At 40.0% G+C, this 22,751-nt stretch overlaps 1 protein-coding gene across 6 annotated transcripts in view; it reads right to left on the bottom strand.

The window, feature by feature from the left end:
* Positions 1-22,751, bottom strand: part of TL29 (ascorbate peroxidase 4) — a 175,067-nt gene that overhangs the window by 70,986 nt on the left and 81,330 nt on the right. For all 6 annotated transcript variants that reach the window (XR_016360218.1, XM_089815486.1, XM_089815488.1 and 3 more), the window contains exon 8: positions 287-393. Coding sequence is in view for 5 of the 6 variants with exons in the window: in XM_089815486.1 (XP_089671612.1) it covers positions 287-393 (107 nt within the window). In the remaining variant the exon portion in view is untranslated. The remainder of the gene's footprint in view (positions 1-286; positions 394-22,751) is intronic.

Below are 22,751 nucleotides of genomic sequence, written 5' to 3'. Positions count from 1 at the left end.
ACATGATCTTAACTAGATTTTTCTATAATGATTATGCATGTTGTATCTTTGAATTGGTTAAGGTCCTTAATGTCTTCTTTCAAGAAACAAAATATTAATAATCTTCAACTGTTCATCCAATGCTGAAAAATGCTGAGATTGCTTTCTTATCCTCAAAGAAGTAAGCCCTGAGATTCATTTCCTACATATTTTGTTCCTTAATTAAAATAGAATAAACAGTTTCAAAAATACAGCACAAACAGAAATGAATGGCTTGGAAGGAACAATGAGAGAGATAGGGATGGACCTGTCCACTTGATCCGTAGGCAGTGTATAATGTTTGACCCTTCTGTACATTACCACCACATTTTCTAATTGCAGCACTAAGAAAGGTGCTTTTTGTCGCTGATTGTCCTGCCAGCATAAAACATACTGCTTAGAACAAAACATATCTTCCACATCTATAAAAGAGGAGTAATTTTCAAGCTTGCATATATGCTAAAGACTTACAGAGTAGGAAATCAACAAATGCCTTCACAATTAAGGAAAAATATATGTGAAGCTCTGAATAGCATGTTGTTTTGCAATTTTTGTAGGTTGCAGCTAGGAAGTGATTGAACTCACAGAATTCAACATAAAACAAAGGAATCTGCTCTACTAAATATAAAGATGTATAAAATTAAACCTCAGCAATAACCTATATTTGCAATCCTGCAGCTGAAGTTTCTTCAGATAGTTGATAACGTTTCTTCTTAGTTGAAGACTCCTACAAGGAATCATCTCTCTCTTTTTCTAATCTGCTCATTAATATCTTTACCCTTCTCAAGCATAAGTTTTCAGTTGACCCTTAGCCTAGTTTCCATATTTTTATTTTTACAAAGGCTAATGAGATGATTGAAAGAGAAAATTAATTAATATTCAAATGTTAAAATTGTTGAATGAAGAGAAAAAAGTAAATTAAAAAATGACATATTTACTTGTTAAAAACTGTCTTATAAGTGATTAATTCAAGTTTCCGTAGACTCCTGGTACAAAAAGTGATCAAAATGAAACACAATTATAATTTACAACTTTCAAGAGACTTAACCTAATAAGAAATAAATATTATTTTTAATTTTTTTGCTCAAAGGTATAAATATGAGTATTTTTATTTTCAAAAAAGACAATATTTTTTGATGCAATAACATTTTTCAAGAACCCTAAAGCTTCAATGACAAAAATTGTCCTAGTTTTCAGTGCTCTTCCACACGAGGATTGTAGTTATGCTTCAATTGAGATAAGATAAGAAAAAATTATTAATGTCTAACAAAAGACCACGGGGGTCTAAGGGACTGGAAAGCATACAAGGCAGGTGCTCTGTAGAAAGAACAAGAAAGAAGGCAAAAGAACAAAACAAGAATAGACTAAATACTCTAGAGCTGAAAGATACGGTCTGGGGCAAGGGTGTGCCCTGAATTGTCTTAAGGAACCGTTGGAGAAAGATTTCTAATTTTTTGGTTTTCAATGCTCTTCCACACAAGGATCGTAGTGCTCTAATATAGAAGATTTCTAAATTTTCAGTTTTGGTGGGCGGTAATAATGATTCTTAATTCTCATTTATTGCTTACTGTTAATGGTTTCAATTTTTTATTTTATTTTTCATTTGAAGGCTATAGCCAGTATCTATATCCTATTACTAAAAATAGGTAATTACCATAGTAACACTGGAACGCGTCCCCGCTGTTTTTGGGTGCTACAGTCAAGACGGGGACGCACCCATGATGGGGGGACGGTGTTCCCCTGTCCCCAGTAGCGCCACCAACTTGCCACTAGGAGGGGGTCATCCCCATCTGGGGACTTGGGGACGGGGATGCATCCCTCAACCCAACTGGGGACAGTCGGTCGTCCCCCTTTTCAGCACATAAAAAAATGCAAAAAAAATAAAATTAAAAGGTTTTTATGTTGTTTTTTATTGTTTTCTGAGCTTGAGCCTCAAGTTGACATGGATGATTAGAGCCTTATAGGCAGCCTCTACTGCATTTTGGCAGCCCTAGGGCCATTAGTACTTAACATTTTGTCTTTTGATTTTGTAGTTTGTACTTGAGACTTGGATATTTGAAGTTTGAAAGTTGAAACATTGAACATTGTTTTTGTATCATGGTTGATGCTACTTGATGTAATTAAATTTATGATGCCATTGAATGATTGATGAGATAATGATACTAGTGCATAGAAGTTATTGATGCCATTGAATGATTGATGAGAAGTGATATATATTTAGTGCTACTAGTGGAATATAGGTTATTCACCAATCTATGATTGGAATATTATCATAGTTGACTGTCATGCTACTAGTGCATAGAAGTTCCTGTTTTTTAAGTATATTCAAGGGATAGTTAAGAGACATTAATCCTGTGTTTGAATGTATCTTTTGGCAGTACTTCCAATTTCATGTGGCAAGAATCTACACAGAGATCATATAGCTGATAGAAGTTGCTATCACATGCTCTATAATATGGATATGTTGACATTTACCGAAAACCATCATGATGTGTTGTCAAGGTTTGCAACCTTCTTTTCTGTTGCCTTCTACTATGCACAAAATAGAGGAATCACTAATTATCCAATCGAAGTTGGATAGAACGGACTTCAAGAATTACAATGCTGATTGGAATGTCAAGAAATGTCATAATAGTTTCCTATATACTTGGCTATATGCATACATCGGAGATGGTAGGATTCATCTTAACTTTTGTGAATAGTTGAAGCTACATCCTAAAGAGTCTAAGCATTATAAACTAAGTTGCCGGTTCGTGGTTCGGTTCCGGGTTCAGGTTCGAGAACCGGTTCGCTGGTTCGATGAAATTTTGGAAAGGGGTTTGGGTTCGTTTGGGTTTGTTAGTACAAAAACATGTAAAAATTATAAAAATATATATATATACATTTTTATGAAGCATGAGTTAAAATTAGAATGTAGCATAGTACCATAAACACATTTAAAACTTTAAAACAGCATAAACAATAACATATCAATGTATCATGGTGAGCATACCATCATATAGTAACATAATTCAATCAACTTCAACATCAAAGATGAAAGATTCAAAACATTTAAAATATCAAGTTCAAGTGTCATTGTTTCACGTTCAATGTTTAACAGTAACTAATAGAATGAAAATCTATTAAAATTCTGAATTTCTAGTTCTAAGTTCTTCATTCTTCATCTTCATCTTCTTCATATTCATCTTCTTCTTCTTCATCTTCTTCTTCATCTCCTCCTTCTTTGCCTACGCTATTACTTGCACCAAGGCCAATGGGATCAGCAACAGAATCAACAATGGTATTGGCATCAAAGTTGTCAAAATCATCAATTGTAAGTGCAGCAATGGAAGCATCCAAGTCCGCAATCTCTGCATCTACATCCCACTTCTTTGTCTCCCCTTCTTTGTATTCTTGACTCTTGTGTGAAAGAAGGCGCAAGTTGTTATGCACAAATACCAGGTTCTCGGCTTTTTTTGATTGCAACCTATTGCGCTTCACGGAGTGGATGAAAGAATAGGTGCTCCAATTTCTTTCTGATGCAAAAGAACTAGCAACCTATAAAGACAACATAGGGTAAGCAATTAAAAAGGAATTAATTCAATCTTATTAAAAAATTCTTTTGAAGATAAAGTGAGCTAATTTAAAAAAAAAAAAAACTTACTTGTGATATAACTTTGATTGCAAGGGGCTGCAATGTTCGGAATTTTTGGCCATGGAGGTACCACCAACCATGAGCATGCTTCTTGAACCGATGACGAAGAGCATCATTACTTAGACCTGTAGCATTGACAAATGCTATGAACTCATCCATGATTACATCTCTTATATCATCATCAGGAAATATTCTTCTAAATGCTGCCTGGTACCCGTCAGACACTTCCATATCTCTGTATGGTGGCAACCTTCCTGGTAGATCACAATATTGTGAGCTATAGTATTTGGGGGTCAAGGCATAGGCAAGCAAATGTAATGGAGTGGTCATTTTGTTCCATCTTTCATCAATAATTTTTTGCACTTGTTTGAAAAAGGTCTCTTGCGGATCTTGCTCCTGCTCATTTATAACTTGCCTGATCTTCTCAATCATTGAGTCTATGCCATCATAGATCTCTCCAAGGCAAGGCCTATCCATGTCAGTGTACCTAAGCATGCTCATAATGGGCTCGGTGATCTTAAGGAGATATTCCACACGTTCCCACCATGAGTCAGCCAATAGCCTATCCTTTATTTTGTTTGCCCTTTCAGTGTTCTTTTGCTTCCATACACCCCAATTGTTGCTGATTACCATACCTTGAAGTGCATCTTTCACTTGCACAAGTCGTCTTAAGACGATTATATGTGATGCAAAACGGGTCTCAACAACCTGTGACATAAATTAGAGCAAAAAACAACTATTAGATACATATTTTAGAAAACTAAGAAAAGTATACACATTGGCAATTGCACAAGTAAAATATGAAAAATCAGAAATTGTCAAATATTAAAAATTAAATTACTAATTTGAGTTCAAGTTCATTTACCTTCAATAGCTCCAATTTTGAGTAGTTCCTGAAAAGAGATTGAGTCATGTGGTGGTTTGTGACAAACATTTGTATGTCCTCAGCCTCTTCATACACTGTTTTGATCCACTCAATTTGGTTCCCAATCTTTTGTAGCATAAGATTGAGTGAATGGACTGCACAAGGTGTCCAAAAGATATGTGGATATCGTGATTCAACCAACAAACCTGCTGCTCTACAATTCTTTGTGTTGTCTGTTATGACTTGGACAACGTTTCTTGCACCCACTTGTTCAATGGCCTCAATTAAGATATCAGCAATAAATGGCCCATCTTTTACTTTGCCCTCACAATCCACCGCTTTCAGAAACATTGCCCCTTTAGGGGACACCGCAAGGACATTGATCAAGGGACAGTTCCTAGAATCCTTCCAGCCATCTGAAACAATTGTCACCCCTGTCTCAACCCATGAGTCCCTTATGGGCTTCAATTGATTTTCAACCCGTTGGACCTCATCATCCAACAAGGTGGTGCGCACTTTCTCATAACCGGAGCCACAATACCCTTTTGGAGCTTCATTGGCACCCCTCAACATGTCCTTCCAAAACGAAGAGCGGACAACATTAAAAGACAACCCATTTGCATAGAGGCATCTTCCCACCTTAATGTCAGCAATATCCCGAGCCTTGTTTTGAAAAGAAGTTTCTATTGGCCCCTTTCTTTTGTGTACAATGGGGACAGATTTAGTGTCAGTGTCCATTGTAGTATTGAAGAAGGGATGGTCTTGTACAATAACATCTGAGGGGGGCTGTATTCCCTTAGCTTTTTTACTTTTATTGCTACTACTACCGAGTTCTATTGCCCTGTGTCCTTCTCTCTCTTCTGCTGCCTCATGCTCTTCAATATATTTTAACACGGTGTGATTTGGTATAGGGACACCATTTTTGCCAGGGCATTTCTTGACTCCTCTTCCAGTATAACCACATAGATGGCCTACCACACGATAATAAGAACTATTTCTTTCTACATCACATCCTCGACATCTCCAACGGAATGCACCACCTCCTGGAATGGGTTTTATAATGTCTACATACTTCCATAGAGGAGAATCAGAGTTGGTTTCCATTCTTTGTTCGGTGTTGCCTATTGATGAAGAGGTAGATGACATTACTTTTGAACCTTTCCCTATGGCAATAAATTACTAATTAGATATATGTTCATAATCTATATGCAAGAAAATGACGAATTTTGAAATAATCGAAAAGATTCAAGAACTTAGAACATATGAAGATTGAAAGAGAAATGAAAAAAAAATGGAAAAACTAGAACAAAACAATAGTAAATGGAATAAGATCTTACCTCTTGGTCCTTTTCCAGCCATTGCAAGTTTGCAAATGTGTATAAATGATGCACAAACACTTCAAGAACACCAACAAGTCAATCTTCAAACTCCTCCTTGCACAACCGGATGCTTGCTCAAAAACTTATGTGCTCTCCTTCAAGGCAAAACAACCTATTTAGAAACAACAAATGACTATGAGAGAGCAAAAAACCAATTCATAACACCTTTTTAGGGTACGTGGACCCCAAAAATTATTAAAAAATGCAAATAAATAACTTTAATTTCGCGTCCGTGGGCGGGTTCTTGGCTGGGTTCGAACCTGGTTCGATTTTCCCAGCCTGGTCCGCCCGGGTTCGAACCAGGATTCGAAAATCGAACCCTGGGCGAACCGTGGTCGAACCGGACCCGAATCTCGAACCGGTTCGAACCAGTTCGAGGTCCGGAGGGGGGGGAGGGGTACCCGTGTAACTTAGATTATAAAGAGTGACTACTTCGTGTTGAAGTTGAACATGACCAAAAGATATTAGTTTCCTGTAAGGCTCTAGTGAATTTCCAAACGTATGATACTGTTGAACACATCTTCCACTCGTTGCATGATATTCTTAATTTGGAAGGTTGAATAGACCCTTATATTAGTATATGCCAAATATAATAGAATAATGTATAAGCTATGGAAGTTAGTGAATCAGAGGATTGGCACCTAAAAGATGCTTTCGGGACAAAATGTTTAAGGTTACAGATTCACATGAAACTTTGGACATTGATCATGATGCCTAGGTGAGAGACACTCTCTGTAGTAGTAGTAGAGAATGATGGTTCATCCATCATGAATCATTGGACAAAATTCAGACCCAATTGAATTCTTGGAGCAAGATTTGCTTCCGTAAGAGAGGGGGCAGCTAGAGTGTTTTCCGTACTGGGTAAAGAAATCAACGCACAGACAATAGATATGAATAGTAGAAATTCTTATTTTATTCGCATATGCCAAAGACATTACATTATGCTTGAATGATATCTCCTGATTACAATGCTTCCCGAAGGGGGTATAAATACTTTCTGAAGAACCTTCCTGAAGGGGTCCATCGGCTACATGACAATTACCAAAGGGCCCATCGACTACATAACAAGAACCTTCCCGAAAGGGTCCATCGACTACATAATAAGAACCTTCCCCAAAGGGTCCGTCGGCTACATAACAAGAACCTTCCCGAAGGGACCTATCGGCTACCCAATATTTACCTACGACATCATCCCCCCCAAAAAAAAAGTCGTCTCCAGACGACAATTACAAAACAAAATACATTAACTGACTAACTTCAACAAGATAATTCTTCTTCTGTCACATCACTTTCACATTTGTTCTGTGCCTGAACCAAACTGGTCTCCAAAACACACTGTCTCCTTAGTCAAGCTGACCTTGATAGCCACCTGTGCTACTTCCTCTGCTTCCAACTCTGGGTACACTGAACTGCCTTCAACTGGATGATCAACTCCTCCCGAGCTCTCCCTACATCCACCAAGACAACTTCACGGCCAACACCTATTCTGAGTGCCACCTCTGACACACGCTGTCCATACCTACAGCAACTCTAGGTTTCATCAACTGATCACACTTCTTACGACTGATATTTGCAATGACTGGGGGTCTAGGGGGCAATGCCCCCGGCAGGGTCGAAGGATCCTGGGGCGTTGTCCCTCACCGTCAAGACCAAATTAGCACTCTGAAACCCACAGAAAAATGCACGAACACACTATTTCTAGGATTTCTTCTAATCCCACACTCTTTCTGGCAATCGTTGGTTCTTCCTCTACCTTGTGGCATCATCCGTTACTCATTCTGAGCATTCTTGATTTGTCGATGTTGCCCCACTTTTACACCTTGTCCCAATTTTACAAAGTGGAGTAGATCATAGTCTTGTGTGGTCTGGTCAAGTCAATAGGTCTTTGCCCTCTTAGGTGAGGAGCTTCTTCATCGGGTTTTCACCTGTAGCCTTCCTCCGTATCACATATGAGCCGGGTGGGTTGTTCCTTGACTATTATAAGTCGGAGGGGTAGTTTAGATCCTTACTCGATGAAGATTCTCGGATTGTACTGCATCATGTGACTTGCCTTCAATATAGCCCACTTTGAGTTAAGAAAATCAAGTCGGCGGGAAATTGGGTTCTAGCTTCTCCTCGGCGGATTTCGCACCCCGAAGGCCTTTTTCCGCAGATCTCAGTATATACAGTAAAGGAATTCAACTGGAGCGAAATAGTTCATGTTTCTAAGAAATCTTTTGTATGTTGTCGCGATCCTACCACCGGAATCAATTATAACTTAATGGAATGATCAAAAGGTAGATGTGCGGAAAATGAAGAAAGGGCTTCTCCTCGGCGGGTTTCGAAATCCTAAGTGAGATTTCCGCAAAAGCACTATTAGAAGGGAAAGTTGACATATGGGTCCCACCTTCTGGCGAAGCTACTTGGCGATTTTCCGAAAAGGAGCTTTCCGAAGAGATAATATAAGACGGTGGGCCCTACCTTTTGGCGAAGCCGCTTGGAGATTTTCCGAAAAGGGTTGAAACGAAGTGACTTAAATAAAGAGAAGGCAGTGGCGGAAAAACAGAAATCGACTTCTCCATTGCGGGTTTTCTACCCTCAGAGGCGATTTTCCGCATCAGATGAGAAGACGCAACTGTAAGCATGGTAAGTATTCAGATTGATTGCAGATGGTTTTCAGAGGGGAATTGAGAGCAGATCATCCAAATTCACCAGTTATTTCAGAGAGAATTGACATATGCGGATTTTGCCCGAAGGAGTACTCCGTTTTCATTTTTCCGCGGGTTGCTAAACGAGAGGTAAGGCTGTAATTAATGAAAGTTACCGTTGAAATCAACGGGAATAGTGAAAAGACAAGGTTAAATCCGTTAGAAATTCTTACCTTCACTAACCCAACGGATTCAATCATAAATTCGCTCGTGTGGCGCGATTTATGAAATTAAACGGGCAAATCTGAAGTTTTCTATAAAGGGGAATGTAACAGATTTTCAAACTCCCGCTTTACTGTCGAATTGTTAAAATTGCTTAGTATATGCAATAATTCCCGAGTTTGCTGAGTTTGTTTTCTGTTGCATCACTATTATTCATCCGCATATCCATTATTATCCTTCAAGCAATATGGCAGCGAGATTTGCAGGTTTCGATAGCATGGGTGGCATCAAGTCCGCATGGTCGACCATAACGGACACTTCACTCCGTTTCTACGACATGCAGGACTTTCAGAGGAGATTGAAAACGGAACCTATCCACCCTATCACGGAGAGACTCAGAGGAAGCGGATTGGTGGAAGCAGCTGGCTTCCCAGTAGCAGTTCAAGCCCCGGAGTTGATTCTCGAATGCATCAACAACTACAACCCGGACACCAAGCAAATCCTCTTGCCTGATCAATCAGTTTTGATTTCAATCGACAGGCAAGCAGTGGTGAACTGTCTGAGAATTCCGGAGAGAGAAGAATTCTCTGACCTAACCATGGGTGGAGCTATGTCGGAGTTCTCCTTGAAGAAGATGATCTGGAGGAAAGAAATAATGAGCTCTTGGTTTCAGAAGCCAAGAGGAGCCAAGAGTAAGGTCCCTAAAACCCTCTTCGGTACTGACCTCAAACCAGAGATTGTGGACATCCTGGTCCTGTTGCATCGGCTCAAAGGTGAGGTAGAAGCTTTTAATTTTATGGAGCAATGTTTCTTTCTAGTGCAAGTTATCTGCTCAGATACTCAGTATATAGATTGGGCGCATGAGGTGAGTGAGCATCTTGCTAGAGCTCTCGCCGCAGCTAAGTTTTATAATTCTTTCTATATGTCGTCCTTTTTGATATACATGTTGGCTTCTCTTCAGTTATGGCCAGGACTTCCCAGAATTGAGGAATTTCCTGAAGATGTTAAAAGTTATGAGTTTTATCCATGCTTACAGTTGCAAAACAGTTATGCAGATTATGTCAGAGTGAATGACGCCTTTACTATGAGAATTTGCAGGGAACTTCAAGGATGTCCGGAGCGGAGATTCAGTCCTGAAGCGATGGCGGCAATCAGTCAATTTGGCTGTTATTTCATCCAGTTCTTATCCTTTTCTTATTTGCGTCTTGCAGCATTTGATGGTTTCCCAATGAAGCTGCCCAGATACCCAGACGACATGATCGTGCTCGTAGAGATCGTGAGACAAGCCGTCCAGGTGAACGTGCTGAGCGCCAGTATGCGGAAGAAAGGGTATGAATTCCCCATAAGAGTCGGAGCTTATAGCTGCGAGGCCAGACCGGATGCAAAGAACATCCTCAAGGCGTTTGAAAGCAAATACAAGCTGGAAGAGTATGAGGTAGTCAGGCCCATGTTCGATCCCAATGGTTATGCCCGAGATGTGCTCCAAATTGGGAGCGTGATCAAACATGTGACTACCATGGAAGACTACTGGGCGGACTGTAAAGACGAGCTGGAGAGCCGTGATCGGGCATTTGCAAGATTCACTGTGGAGTAGGTAAAAATGTATGGCGTCAATCTAGACGTGGAAGGAATCAAAGATGACGGCCAAAATATGTATAGTCATACATATTTGACCAAGTTGCGGAACACGCCTGTCAGTTCCGAACCATACTTCAATGTCGAGGAAGATTTCGATGTTATGATGGCGAAAATCATCAAGCAGACTGGAAAATGGGTAGAATGGACAGCTAAGAAAGGTCGGAGCAGAAGTAAAGCCACTCAAGCTTCACCAGCCACAGCTACCCCTGCTTCATCACAGAGCGCTACTCCCAGTACCACAACTTCAGCTGCACAAGGACCAGCTCAGTCCGCCGGAGGAGGAGATCAACCCCCAGAGAAGAACATTCCGATAGTACCAACATGCCAAGGCGGATCGTTGCCAGTCATCGGAACTCAGGCTGCAGCAGAGGAAAAGGAGGCCGAAGAGCCAAAGGATGGATCCACTTCTCCAATCCCTTTTTCTCTTTCCACTCCACCCCCATCTCCTCAGCTCGCCCCAAGTTCACCATCTCATCATAGCCCTACTCCAGCCATAAGTGCCCCGTCCTTGAAGCCTACTGGCTCCTCTATTCAAATTGTAAAGATCAAAGATGATCAAAGTAGTAGCACTGAACCTGAAGAAGAAAAGGAGATCCCTAGTTCCTCTCGACTTCTCTCTCGAGACCAGAGGAACCCATTCTCTGCGACTACTGCTGCAGTGACTCAAGTAAAGAGGAAGATGTTCACCATTGAGTCTCTGGGAACGGCCTCTAAGATAATTAGCACAGAGTCTTGGCTTGAAGACACCCTGGAGAAGAAGAGGAAGAGGAAAGATGACAGCACTCCTGCGAAAGATATAGTGTCTCAAGCAGTTCATTCGGGATCGATGATGGTGAAGGCCAAGAAGCAGAGAACCCTATCCATACTAGGGCATGATACAGAAACAGGGCACCTAACCATGGAGGTGGCGAAACCAAACAGAGTGGGAAAAATTGAAGATTTGACTCCAACAGACTTCACTCTGCATTCCATCGATCTCGGAGAAGCCAGGCATGACACTAAAGTGGGCCTATGGAAATCAAGTAACGAAGTAATAGAGGAGCAGCTGGAGAACCTCAAGGTATCAAAGATTAAGATGAAAGCTGAGATCGAAGAACTAAGAAAATTCATCCGACAGTTAGTTGTCCCATTGGCAACTATTACCGGTTTACCCGCTACAGAGGATCCTTCGGCAGAAGAAGTGCAGGCCTTCATATCACAGCTGCAGAAAGATAGGCACTTCGGTCAGATCGGGAAAGAGTGGATCGAAAGGCTTAATACTGATGGAATCGCCCTCATTGGTCAAATCGGCAATGTGCTCATCCGATTAGAAGCAGAAAAGGGCAATATTACTGCCAATAGTAATATTCTGGCGGGAGAAGAGGCGAAATGCACAGAATCCATTTCTCTTCTGAATATGATCATCCAGATGAAAGCCAAGGATGCAATTGAAGCAAAGATTCTGAAGAAAGGAGATGAACCATTGAATGAATGGATCAGAAGCATGCAATTCAAGCGGGAAATGATCCAGGAAGCCGAGAAAGGGCTTAGAGAAACAGGGGATAAAGTAAAGAAGGCCCAAGAGAAAGCTTTTGAGCTCATGCGAGGATTGCACACTGAATCACAAACCAGTGGGCAAGGGAAGTCCTTCATCGACATTGATATGATGAAAAACAACTTCTCCACGCATTTGAGCAATCTGTCTGGGATAGCTTCAAGCAGCCAAAACAGAGTGTCAGAACTACAAACACTTAGCGGATGCGTGCACGTGGTAGCTGAGGAAGCAGTGAATCAGCAGAATCAAGCCAAAGAATTTACTCAAGAACATGCAAGGTGGCTATTGAGATTCACAAATGTACACGTACCAAGCTATGATGAATTAACCCCAATCATAGCGGCTGCTAAAGCATATAAGGCGAAAACTGAAAAGGGGAAGAAGCCCAAATGATTCAAAATTCCCCCTTTTGTTTTCTATTCCATTAATCTTAGGATTTTGTAAATGTGTAGATATGATAAGTTGGCATCTCGCCATTTGTCATCTTGAGAAGATGAGCCGATTTAAATTCCATTGTAACGGTCATCTCTCTCACCCTATATGTAAGATTTTGAATGATTAATAAAGGGTCGGCAAATTTTTGGTGTGAATCCGGTTGCAGAGACAATTGAATTTGTGCCATTTCTTTACTGTCCTTTTCTTTTCATTTGTGTATGAGATACTTCTTCGATATTGGATGGAAATGGTTTAGTGAACAGAGTTTCATTTCGTTGTTTCTATTTAATTGAACTAGTGAACCGATCAGAGTATTGGAGCTAGTAGTGGGAAATATCTCAGTTAGTGTTTTGTTCTCCATATGCATTCCCTTATATTTCAGTCATCTGCATTAGATCTTATATTACATTGTTGCGTGTCGGAAATCATGAGATCGTGATCTGAACGCAGTAGCACTAACTAATCATCTCATATTGCATTCGCGGTCCATATCTTGCATTTCATTCTGTTGTGTTGCGGGAGCCATAAGATTGTGGGTGCCATATACATAACATCCTAACATTTAGATTCCTGCCTGAGTTTCACTTGTCTGGGTGAGACTTGGTTTCCTCTCCTGTTCTCGGGTTAAGAGCATACCCCGCATTAGTTTTAGGAATCAAACATAATTCATCGAATATCATTCATAATAGGGAGCTGTACCTACAAATTCAGAGATAAGCCAGTTAACAAGAAAACGGCTTTTCAACTGTTGCAAACAGATTTTGTTTATTGTTCGGGCATCAAGAGTCATATTGACAGAAGAAATTAAAAAGAACGAATCTGTTTACCAACAGTCGACATTTTTTTTTTTTTTGGAAAACTTCCTGCCACCTTCTGTTACATTACAACCTTAACCTTGTACGCCAATTCCTTATGCAATAACTTGTAATGTCATTCAAAATCTAAATGCAATAACATGCAGAAGCCGTACATCCAAACCTGTAGAATCCATACGCCATAAAAACTTGTGCAAAACTCAAACCCCACAAGGTAAAATCCGTACAACAACAATATTTCAAGCATATAATGAAATCTGCACACCAAATTTTGGAAGGCTCTTCCTCACGCCAAGCCTTGAGAATATTAAAACATAACTTTAATCTTTCAATTCCGTACGCCAACTCATTCAGTCTTCAAAAATCTGTACACATTCCCTTCCACAAAATTCGTACGCCACTGGAAGCTTTAAATTTGCAAATTCATATTGAAGCACACAGGGAACTTATCCATTGAAATCCGTACTGTAGCAATATCCTTCCTCATCCTCAACTCTGTGAAAATCTGTACTATGACTACATGAAAGAAACCATACTCTGCTTGTCAAAACTCATGTGCTGGCCACTCGTTTAAAAATCCGTACATTACATCCAAACTGCAATTTCCGTATGTTGCCTTCATTTCCAACTTCCTCCAAATTCCGTATGTTGTACAGCTAAAATCCGTACAGTGCCAATGGCTTTCCTCAAAATCCGTACAACGCATGTAGAAATCTGTACTAATCAAAACCCCTAGAAAATTCGTACGGTCACTATACTAAAAATTTGTACCATAACTTTTGTTGAAAATCTGTACTAAGATACCATACAACAATTTTCATAAAGTCCGTACGGTGCATGGTTAAAATAGCTAAACCTCCGTACATTCATGTGTGAAGGAAACCGTACAGTTTTATGCCAATTCCAGACTTAATATAAAATTTTGTACGCTCTTGCCAGACTAAAAAAATCCGTACGGTCTTCCTTTTTTTTTCTCTTTTTTATTTATTTTTTTTTTTTTTATAAATAAAATTTCTGACCTTACTGATCTTACATATGTACAATATTTACAGTACTTACAGTTGTTCTTTTCTTAGTTGTTCGTCCATGGAGGTGCATTATTTCTTTCATGGTAGACATTCATCTTCGACCTATGCATTGTGTCGGCCACTTCCTGTCCATCTAGCATCCATGATTTCATTGTTCCATTATCACCCACTTCCTGAATCTTGTACGGCACGCTGATCCATTTCACTTGAAACTTGTTTGGTTTGATCTCGTTCTATCCGTCATACTTCAACACCCACTGTCCAAGTTGAAACCTACTACGCCTGTTCTGTGTCATCTCCATATCGCCCAGTTTGTTTCCGAAGCTCGCTACCATGGACTCTGTCAGCTGCCCCTTCTGTCCGTCAATAACACATTCACTCTGTACTGCTACAACTTTTATTGAACCCTTCCTCTTTGTTTCCTGTGCAGACCGTATCGTGTGTCTTCCTTGCTGTCGGTACCTTTCTGCTATATCTGTGGTTCGACGTTATACTTTCTTCTTGCGCGGTTATACAGTGGAATCTTTCTTTTGGGTTCGTATTGTATGTTCTTTCCTTCAGCTTCAGTCATACCCGCCTTTCCTTCTTTGGCTTGTCTGTGTTGCTTCAAACATTCATTTCCTTCTTCGGCTTCTCTTTGTTCCTTCGGACATTCATTTCCTTCTTCGACTTCTCTGTGTTCCTTCGAGCATTCATTTCCTTCTTCGGCTTCTCTGTGTTCCTTCGGACATTCATTTCCTTCTTCTTTCTTACCTTCATCGATCCTTAGCATATTACAACTCGGAAAGAGCTCGTAATCCTCTATCTGCTAGTGGTAAAGACTGTTCACCGAATCCAGATCGTCGTCTGTCGATCCTCCTTCCAACCGCAAGACCCTCCTGATCTAGTTCCATATTCTGCCTCCTTTCATCCTCTTCTTCTTCGGAATCTGACGATAGAGCTTCTTCCCCGACCATTTGAGTGTGTCGATGATGACGTACTTCCACCCTTTGCTTTCAAGTGATAAAGTAATTTTCTTCCAATCGTGCTTTGCTTTGGCTTGTATCAGCCACCCCTAGCCCAGAATGGCATCATATCCTCTCCGCTTCAGTGGGATCACAACAAAATCCAACAAGAATATCTGTGTTCCAATCGTCACTGGTTGTGCTATCAGGACTCCCAATGGCTTGATTCCATGTTGATTGACCGTTAGCAGCTGAAATGTAGGTGGCCATAATGTCGGTTGTCCCAAGCTTTTCCAGGTGTCTTCAAGCAAAACATTGACACCGGATCCTCCGTCCACAATCGTTTTCATCAATACAATCCGAAGGATTCCCATTTTGACTACTGCCAGATGGCGTCCAGATGAGAGGGCTAAGAGCATCGGATCTTTTGCACTTGCGCCCCTTTCTTTCTCCTTTTTGTCCACTGTAGTTGCTCCACTTTCCTGCTTCCTTCCATGTTCTCCTGGTAGTTGAGCAGCGGGAACAATGTTTGTGAGTGCCGATCGGAGCTGAGGCATAGTGAGAAACAGATCATTTATCTTGACGGGTATCTCGGCTTGCAATATTTGCCGTACGATGTTCTGTTCTTCGTAGTTCCGTATGGAGGTACCAGGCGTGTCCTTCAGGTGTTTCGTTTCTATCTGCATTGCTCTCTAGATCTCTGCCCGTGCTTCCTCCAGTCTCTTCTTTTCCTTTGTCGAATCGCGGTATAGCTTCGCCTGCTTCCGAGTGATTGCCAGAACTTCTTCCTCATCCGTCTCAACAGTAATCAAGTTTACTCCGGACTTCAGGCACTTAGCATCACCATGATTGCCAGGTCCACACCATCGGCATAGCAACTTTGGTGTATTCACCGTTGTGCACTCTCGGGCAAAGTGACCCCACAGATTGCATGCACGGCATTGAACTATTGGCCGACCATTCGCATCATACTGAATTCGACTCCTTCCGCCATTATTGTTGTTGCCGCTATTGTTGTTGTTTTGCCCTCTGTTATTATTCCTGTACCCACCCAAAGTGGCACCATCAATGTTTGCATTTTCATTCCCTCTTGACGTGGAAGCTGCCTGTGTAAGAAGCACCTGCGGAGATCCTCTGGTTTTCATGTTAAAGGGGCATTCCTTTGTCAAATGGCCCATGATCTGACAAATGTGGCAGAATTGATTCTTTGGACAGGATCCTTTAGTATAACCGTCGGTTTTACACTCTGTGCACCACAGCTCACTGCTCTTTGTCTCCTTCTACATATTTTTAAACTCCTCCATCATGCGGATCATGTCCTTCTGTAGGGCGTGAACCTTCTTCTTACTGCCTTCATCATCGCTGCTATCTTCTCCAGAAAGCTCATCATCATCCGAATCAGATGAGCTAGTCTTCTTCTTCTTCTTTGTCTTCTGCTCACTTTCGAGGTTCAATGCTCTGTTATAAGCTTTCGTGTATGACAACGGCAACACAATTTTCATTTTCTTCCGCAAGTTTGGGTGTAGACCTTCCACGAACCACCTTTTCTAAAGTCCATCCGCCAGCTTATTTTCCATTTTGTTTATCAAATCTTTTAATTTCCTGGTGTAGACACGGATAGTTTCATTCTTCCCTTGCTTAGTATTGAAGATCTCTGGTACAATTTCATTATCATCACGCAACAGTTGAAATTCGGCCAGAAACTCCTTTTTAATATTATTCCAATTGTCCAGCTTCTGCGGATCTGTACTAGTAAACCAGTCAATTGCCACGCCCCATAGGGTGGCCGAAAATTGTCTCATCCAATCATCTTCATCAGTTATCCCATTTTCCCTCCAAATCATTTCACATGTTTTGCAATGTTGAATGGGATCAGTGGTACCATCGCCATCAAACTTCGGCAGTTTCTCTTTTGATCCTGCCATCATTACTAGATATTGTGGGTTTTGTTGTGTACCTACGTTGTTTTGCACTCCCGCGTTGTTTTACACACTTGCGCTGTTTTGCACACTTGCGTTGTTCTGTACACTCGTGCTGTTCCGCACACTTGCATTGTTCTGCACACTCGTGCTGTTTCCAACACCCGCACTGTTTTCGACACCCACGTTTCCAACACCTGCACTTTTTTTGACACCCACGCTGTTCCTGACACCCGCGTTGTTTTCAACACCCGCGCTATTTCCAACACCCACACTGTTTTCAACACTCGTGCTGTTTTCGACAGTCACTATTTGGTGAAGGGTTTTTGTCAACTGAAGCTGTCTGTTCCGGAAGTATATCTCGAACGAAGAGTTCACTCCACGCTCGTGCTCCCTCGGCACTCTGAGTCATGCGATTCAATCCCCTTCCGTTCGGATTCTCTTCCCTCAGTGTATGCAGATTCAGAAACTCCTCCCTTGCTTCTTCCACCAAATCGAGCTGCTATCGAGTCTCTTCCAACAATTTTTCAGTGCTTTTGTGTCCGTCGGTAACTTGCTGAAATCTTCGTCTGCGTTCACCCTGTTGTGCCAAAATTAAAGTTTCCTACGCTGCACGTAATTCATCCTTTTCCTTCAACTTATTCTTATTCTTGTTCAACTGATTCGGCATTTAATCTTCATCCCTCTGTCTATGTACCAGGTCCATCGAGCAACGGTGCCAAACGTTTTCCGTACTGGGTAAAGAAATCAATGCACAGACAATAGATATGAATAGCAAAACTTCTTATTTTATTCACATATGCCAAAGACATTACATTATGCTTGAATGATATCTCCTGATTACAATGCTTCCCGAAGGGGGTATAAATACTTTCCGAAGAACCTTCCCGAAGGGGTCCATCGGCTACATGACAATTACCGAAGGGCCCATCGGCTACATAACAAGAACCTTCCCGAAAGGGTCCGTCGACTACATAACAAGAACCTTCCCGAAAGGGTCCGTCGTCTACACAACAAGAACCTTCCCGAAGGGACCCATCGGCTACCCAATATTTACCTATGACATAGAGGACTTGCTTCAATGACTTCTGAGGAACTTGGTAATATTGGTTCAAAGGAGTGGACCATGATGCTACCACCTAAGTCATGATAGATACATACTCTCTAAGCTTGAGATTCCTCTTGTTAGGGAGCAACTAGAGGATCTGTTTTAATTTACTATCAAGAATTATATTGATTGAGAAGGAGAAGATCACGTCTAGATGACTTCTCTATTGACAAGGAAACTATAGCAATCAAGAATTAGATATACAAGACATGGTTGTGACATTCTTGGTGCTTTGCTTGGAACCAGCAAGATAGCAAAGAAAATAATCTTACTACAGTCTTGTGGCCCAGCTCTAGACTAGCTCTATGATGTGCTAACATAAGAGATAAGTATCTCATACCCTTGAATAATGTTCATTAGTTCATGTTATAACACTGGGATGACAAATCTTGTATACTTCTATGATTAACATTTCCCTTCAAGATAGTTTAGTTTTATCAACTTTTTGAAATGTCTTCAAGATGGATCAAGAAGCATAAGAAATTGCATTCAAGGGAAAGAAAACTTAATAATTCAAGTTATGAAGCTGAAGTGAAGATGGAAATCAGATACAGAGGGAGTTTGATAATCTATTAAAGGAAACCTTGGACGAGAAGGTCAAGAGGTTGATGCATGTACTTGGAGAGAAGCCACATTATCATCAATGTTTGGTGTCACCAAGCCTAAGGATAAATCCAAAGCTTATTACATTCACTCGTGTTACTATGGAATCAGACAAGTAAATTTGTATACAAAAAATTACCGCCATGAATAATGTTGTGATAACAAAGCGAGTTGTTAGAAGACCTGCCAAGTGGATCTTTGATGACTTAGATCATAGTGATTCACAAGAAGTAGACCGTGGAGATGGTTTCTACACAAGGTACATTATCACTAAGAAAAGCGGACAATATTCTCACCAAGTCTCCTACCAAAATATTTTTTGTGCATTTTGAGACTAGCCTGGAAATTGTGGAGAATGAAACCCTTGCTATGAAGGAGTCTTAGCATCGATGATTTCTTGAAATGTACTTTATTGAATTCTTCTCTGTAAGAGAGAAGCTTAAAGTGAAACCCTTGTTCCTCTCTTTGGGAGTAGTTATGATGGATTCACCCTCTGACATGGTTCATGGTGGATGACATGTGTAATGCCATGACAACACAACGTCAGAGAATTCATGTAGACTCCATGTAAAAAAATTGTAGTTATGATGGATTGACCCTCTAACATAATTCATGGTGGATGTCATGTGTGTGATGCCATGACAACACCACGTGAGAGAATCCATGGGGACTCTGTGTAAAAAAATTGTCATATGTGTGACTCTATGACTTTATGGGCCCCATGTGTACATTATTGAAAGGTGACGATCTTTTAGATAATGAACACTTGTATCTAACATTGTAAGATGACGAATTTACAATGATTAGTTCACTATCATGATGAATATAATGTGCCTTGATATTTGTGGACATGTCATGATAGTTAGTATCTCTTGGACATTTTGATAGATATCATGAGACTTGATATTAGTTGAAGATCATTATGTTCCTTATGAGATAATCATGGTGGATAAGTGTTTACGTGGACATGCCATGATTTGTTATGGTAGACATCATGAGACTTATGTTAGGGCAAATACCATAACTTGGATATATAAGAAGAATATCATGTGACTTGATATTCTTGAGCATATTATATCCTCTAATATCACGAGTTAGGTGATCTCTCTTCTAAAAATAGATGAGCCTATTGTGATATATACTTGGTTAGATTCTTTATCTTCCCTAGCTAAGAGGGAGTGTTGAAGATAATAGCTTTGGTCTAATCAATAGCATGATCTATATATGCATGTGTTTATATATCACTATGTGTGTGTGTGTAATTATACAACTTGGAATACTATTGATTTCATTAAATTGACCATCATTCATATCAGATCATAACATCTCTCAAATCCAAGTATATTATCGATCTGCACTTGCAGATTCTATCACTGGAATTGTTATTTTATGTTCTTCACACTCTGATTGAGCAATGATCAAATGTTTAACTGAATGAATCAGATTGAAGTCTGATTATTCTTCATATCAGATCGCCGATATGATAAATATTGGTTGAGTGCAAACTAATGATAATCCCGATTAGTTTTTGAGCCTTTTTGTTTGGTAAACAAAGTTATAAGAAAGAGGCATGTCATGAATGGACATGCCTCCTCTTGCTGGAGACATGTCCATGAATGGAGATGACTCTCCATTGATTATATATACTCAAACCAATCAGGCAGAAGAGCATCAAAATCAATTAATGCTCTGCCCTTTGGAGTTTGGTGACTACAAACATCAGATTCAGAATTACATAATAATATCCAATATTTATCAATACTGAATTGTCATTTGCTTACATATTTCACAAAGACCAAATTCTGATTACATCATGTCAAATAGAATTCAGAGATTAGTAAATCATATTCTGAAAATAAAAAAAGTCATATATAGATCAAATCTGAAATAAATGTAATCATTTTAACAACCTTAATAGTTGTCTAGATTGGGATTGGATAGACAAGTGCCACGGTTTTTGCAATCTACAACAATTTTGTGAAGTTGTCGTCGGTAAAAACTATGTCAGCCAACGGAGTGATTGTCGTCGGTGTTTCTGTAGCCGATGGGGTGATTGTCGTCGGTGTCTCTGTATTCTGTAGCCGAGGGGTAAATAGTTTGTAGCGGACATAATGTTTGTGGCCGACGGACTCCTTTGGGAAGGTTCGGCAGATAGTATTTATATCCCGTTTGGGATCATTGTATCTCATCTTCTATCATTCAATCTTATCCTATCAAGCATAATGTAATGTTCTAGGATATGCTAATAACCGAAGGAGTTCTGCTGTTTGTGTTCCATTGTCTGTATGCATTGATTTATTTTACCCGTACGGTAAACAGTTGTAGCATTTGAGGGCTTCTCAAAGCTGAATATACGATGACCAGACCAGGCCAATATGTCAGGCTTTGCAGTCCTCTGCCTCCTCAGCCTGATCCTCGTCCCTTAGAGAATTTTGTGGCCAAGGTCGGTACCATAATCTTTTGCAGTTGTAGAATGTGCCATTCGCATGCTTGTCAGTTGTTTTATAGCTAAATCTGATACTCCTCTTCCTCATGTTGTTGCTGCTTCACTCCCATCTGAGAGTATCTGAATTATTGAATTGGTTATTAAACATCAAAAGACGACAGCCCATTTTTGGTAATTGAGCCATTAATGCATGGTGAAGGAAAAGTTCCACATATAATATTGTCTAATGCTGTCATCGAAAAAGAAGAAGAGGAATTTATAATGAGAAAAGAAATGTATTCTGCAAAATACAAAGCCAAGTACAAACACAATACCGCCAGAAAGGAAGGTGATGTGGATGTCACAGAAGGTGGTAAAAGCTGAATTCCATAACTTAATACCAAGAAGAGGAATTTATAATAAGAAAAGAAATGAATTCTGCAAAATACAAAGCCAAGTACAAACACAGTACCACCAGAAAGGAAGGTGATGTGGATGTCACAGAAGGTGGTAAAAGCTAAATTCCCTAACTTAATACCACCGCCCATGAGGAAGGCCAAACTCGTATTTCAAGGAATGTCCATGTGAGGCATTATTTTCCATTCTCACTGAAATATAAAAGCTAAGTTCCCTAACTTAATACCACCGCCCATGAGGAAGGCCAAACTCGTATTTCAAGGAATGTCCATGTGAGGCATTATTTCCCATTCTCACTGAAATATAAATTAGTGTCATAATCAAAGCTTCCAAAAAAGGGGACATTACATACTACGAGTCTAGAAAACTTAAATGCATTCTTGTCAACAATTGCTGCAGAGAAGACAAGGGAAATTGAGCTTAATGAAAGAAGTTGTTAGAAGGATGCAACATTTGACAATCAAAGTCATGAAACTAAGTTACGCATTTCTTCAAAGAGGAGGAAATAACATTCAGAGGGAGTCCGGTACATCCATCAAAGGTTGATAACTAACAGAGTTAGAGTTTGATATCTTTCATGCATGATCGTCTCTCATTTGATTTGATAGTTATTGAAAACTCTATAAAATGGAGTAAGTGGAAATTTTACATTGTGGGGGGGGGGGGGGGAGGGAATAATAACCGATGTTCCATTCCTATTTTTTAACAAATGCTTATATGGAAGCATTTTCTTGATTTGTTAAATATGGACCTTCATTGGAGTAACTTGTATCAAGGATACTGATGTGCACATAAGTATTTATTATCCTTGAGTATTACATTTATCTACTCATCGTAGTCTCTCTCTTATTTGTATTTCTATAGATACTATAAAGAGTTATTGCCCTTGATCTTTTCCTTTGTCCCCAAGGATTTTCTTGCAAGAAAAGAAGATTGGTACATTAGGTATGCTACCAAATATTATTCAGGACTCAATCTTATGGCAATAGCTCTAAAGAAGTTTTGATCTAGGATTCATTAGTCATATGATGATCATGCTAGATAAAGCGAGGCTCTTAAAGCAAGATATCCTTGATGATTGAGATTATGAGTATCCTTCTATATCAAGAGGAAGCTTGACATTTCATTAGAAGCAACCTT

This window comes from Cupressus sempervirens, chromosome 2 (assembly GCF_028749045.1).
Source record: "Cupressus sempervirens isolate cs-2001-9-10 chromosome 2, ASM2874904v1, whole genome shotgun sequence".
NCBI lineage: Eukaryota > Viridiplantae > Streptophyta > Pinopsida > Cupressales > Cupressaceae > Cupressus > Cupressus sempervirens.
Note: the sequence above shows the minus strand (reverse complement) of the source record. Positions and strands in the feature narration are given on the sequence as shown.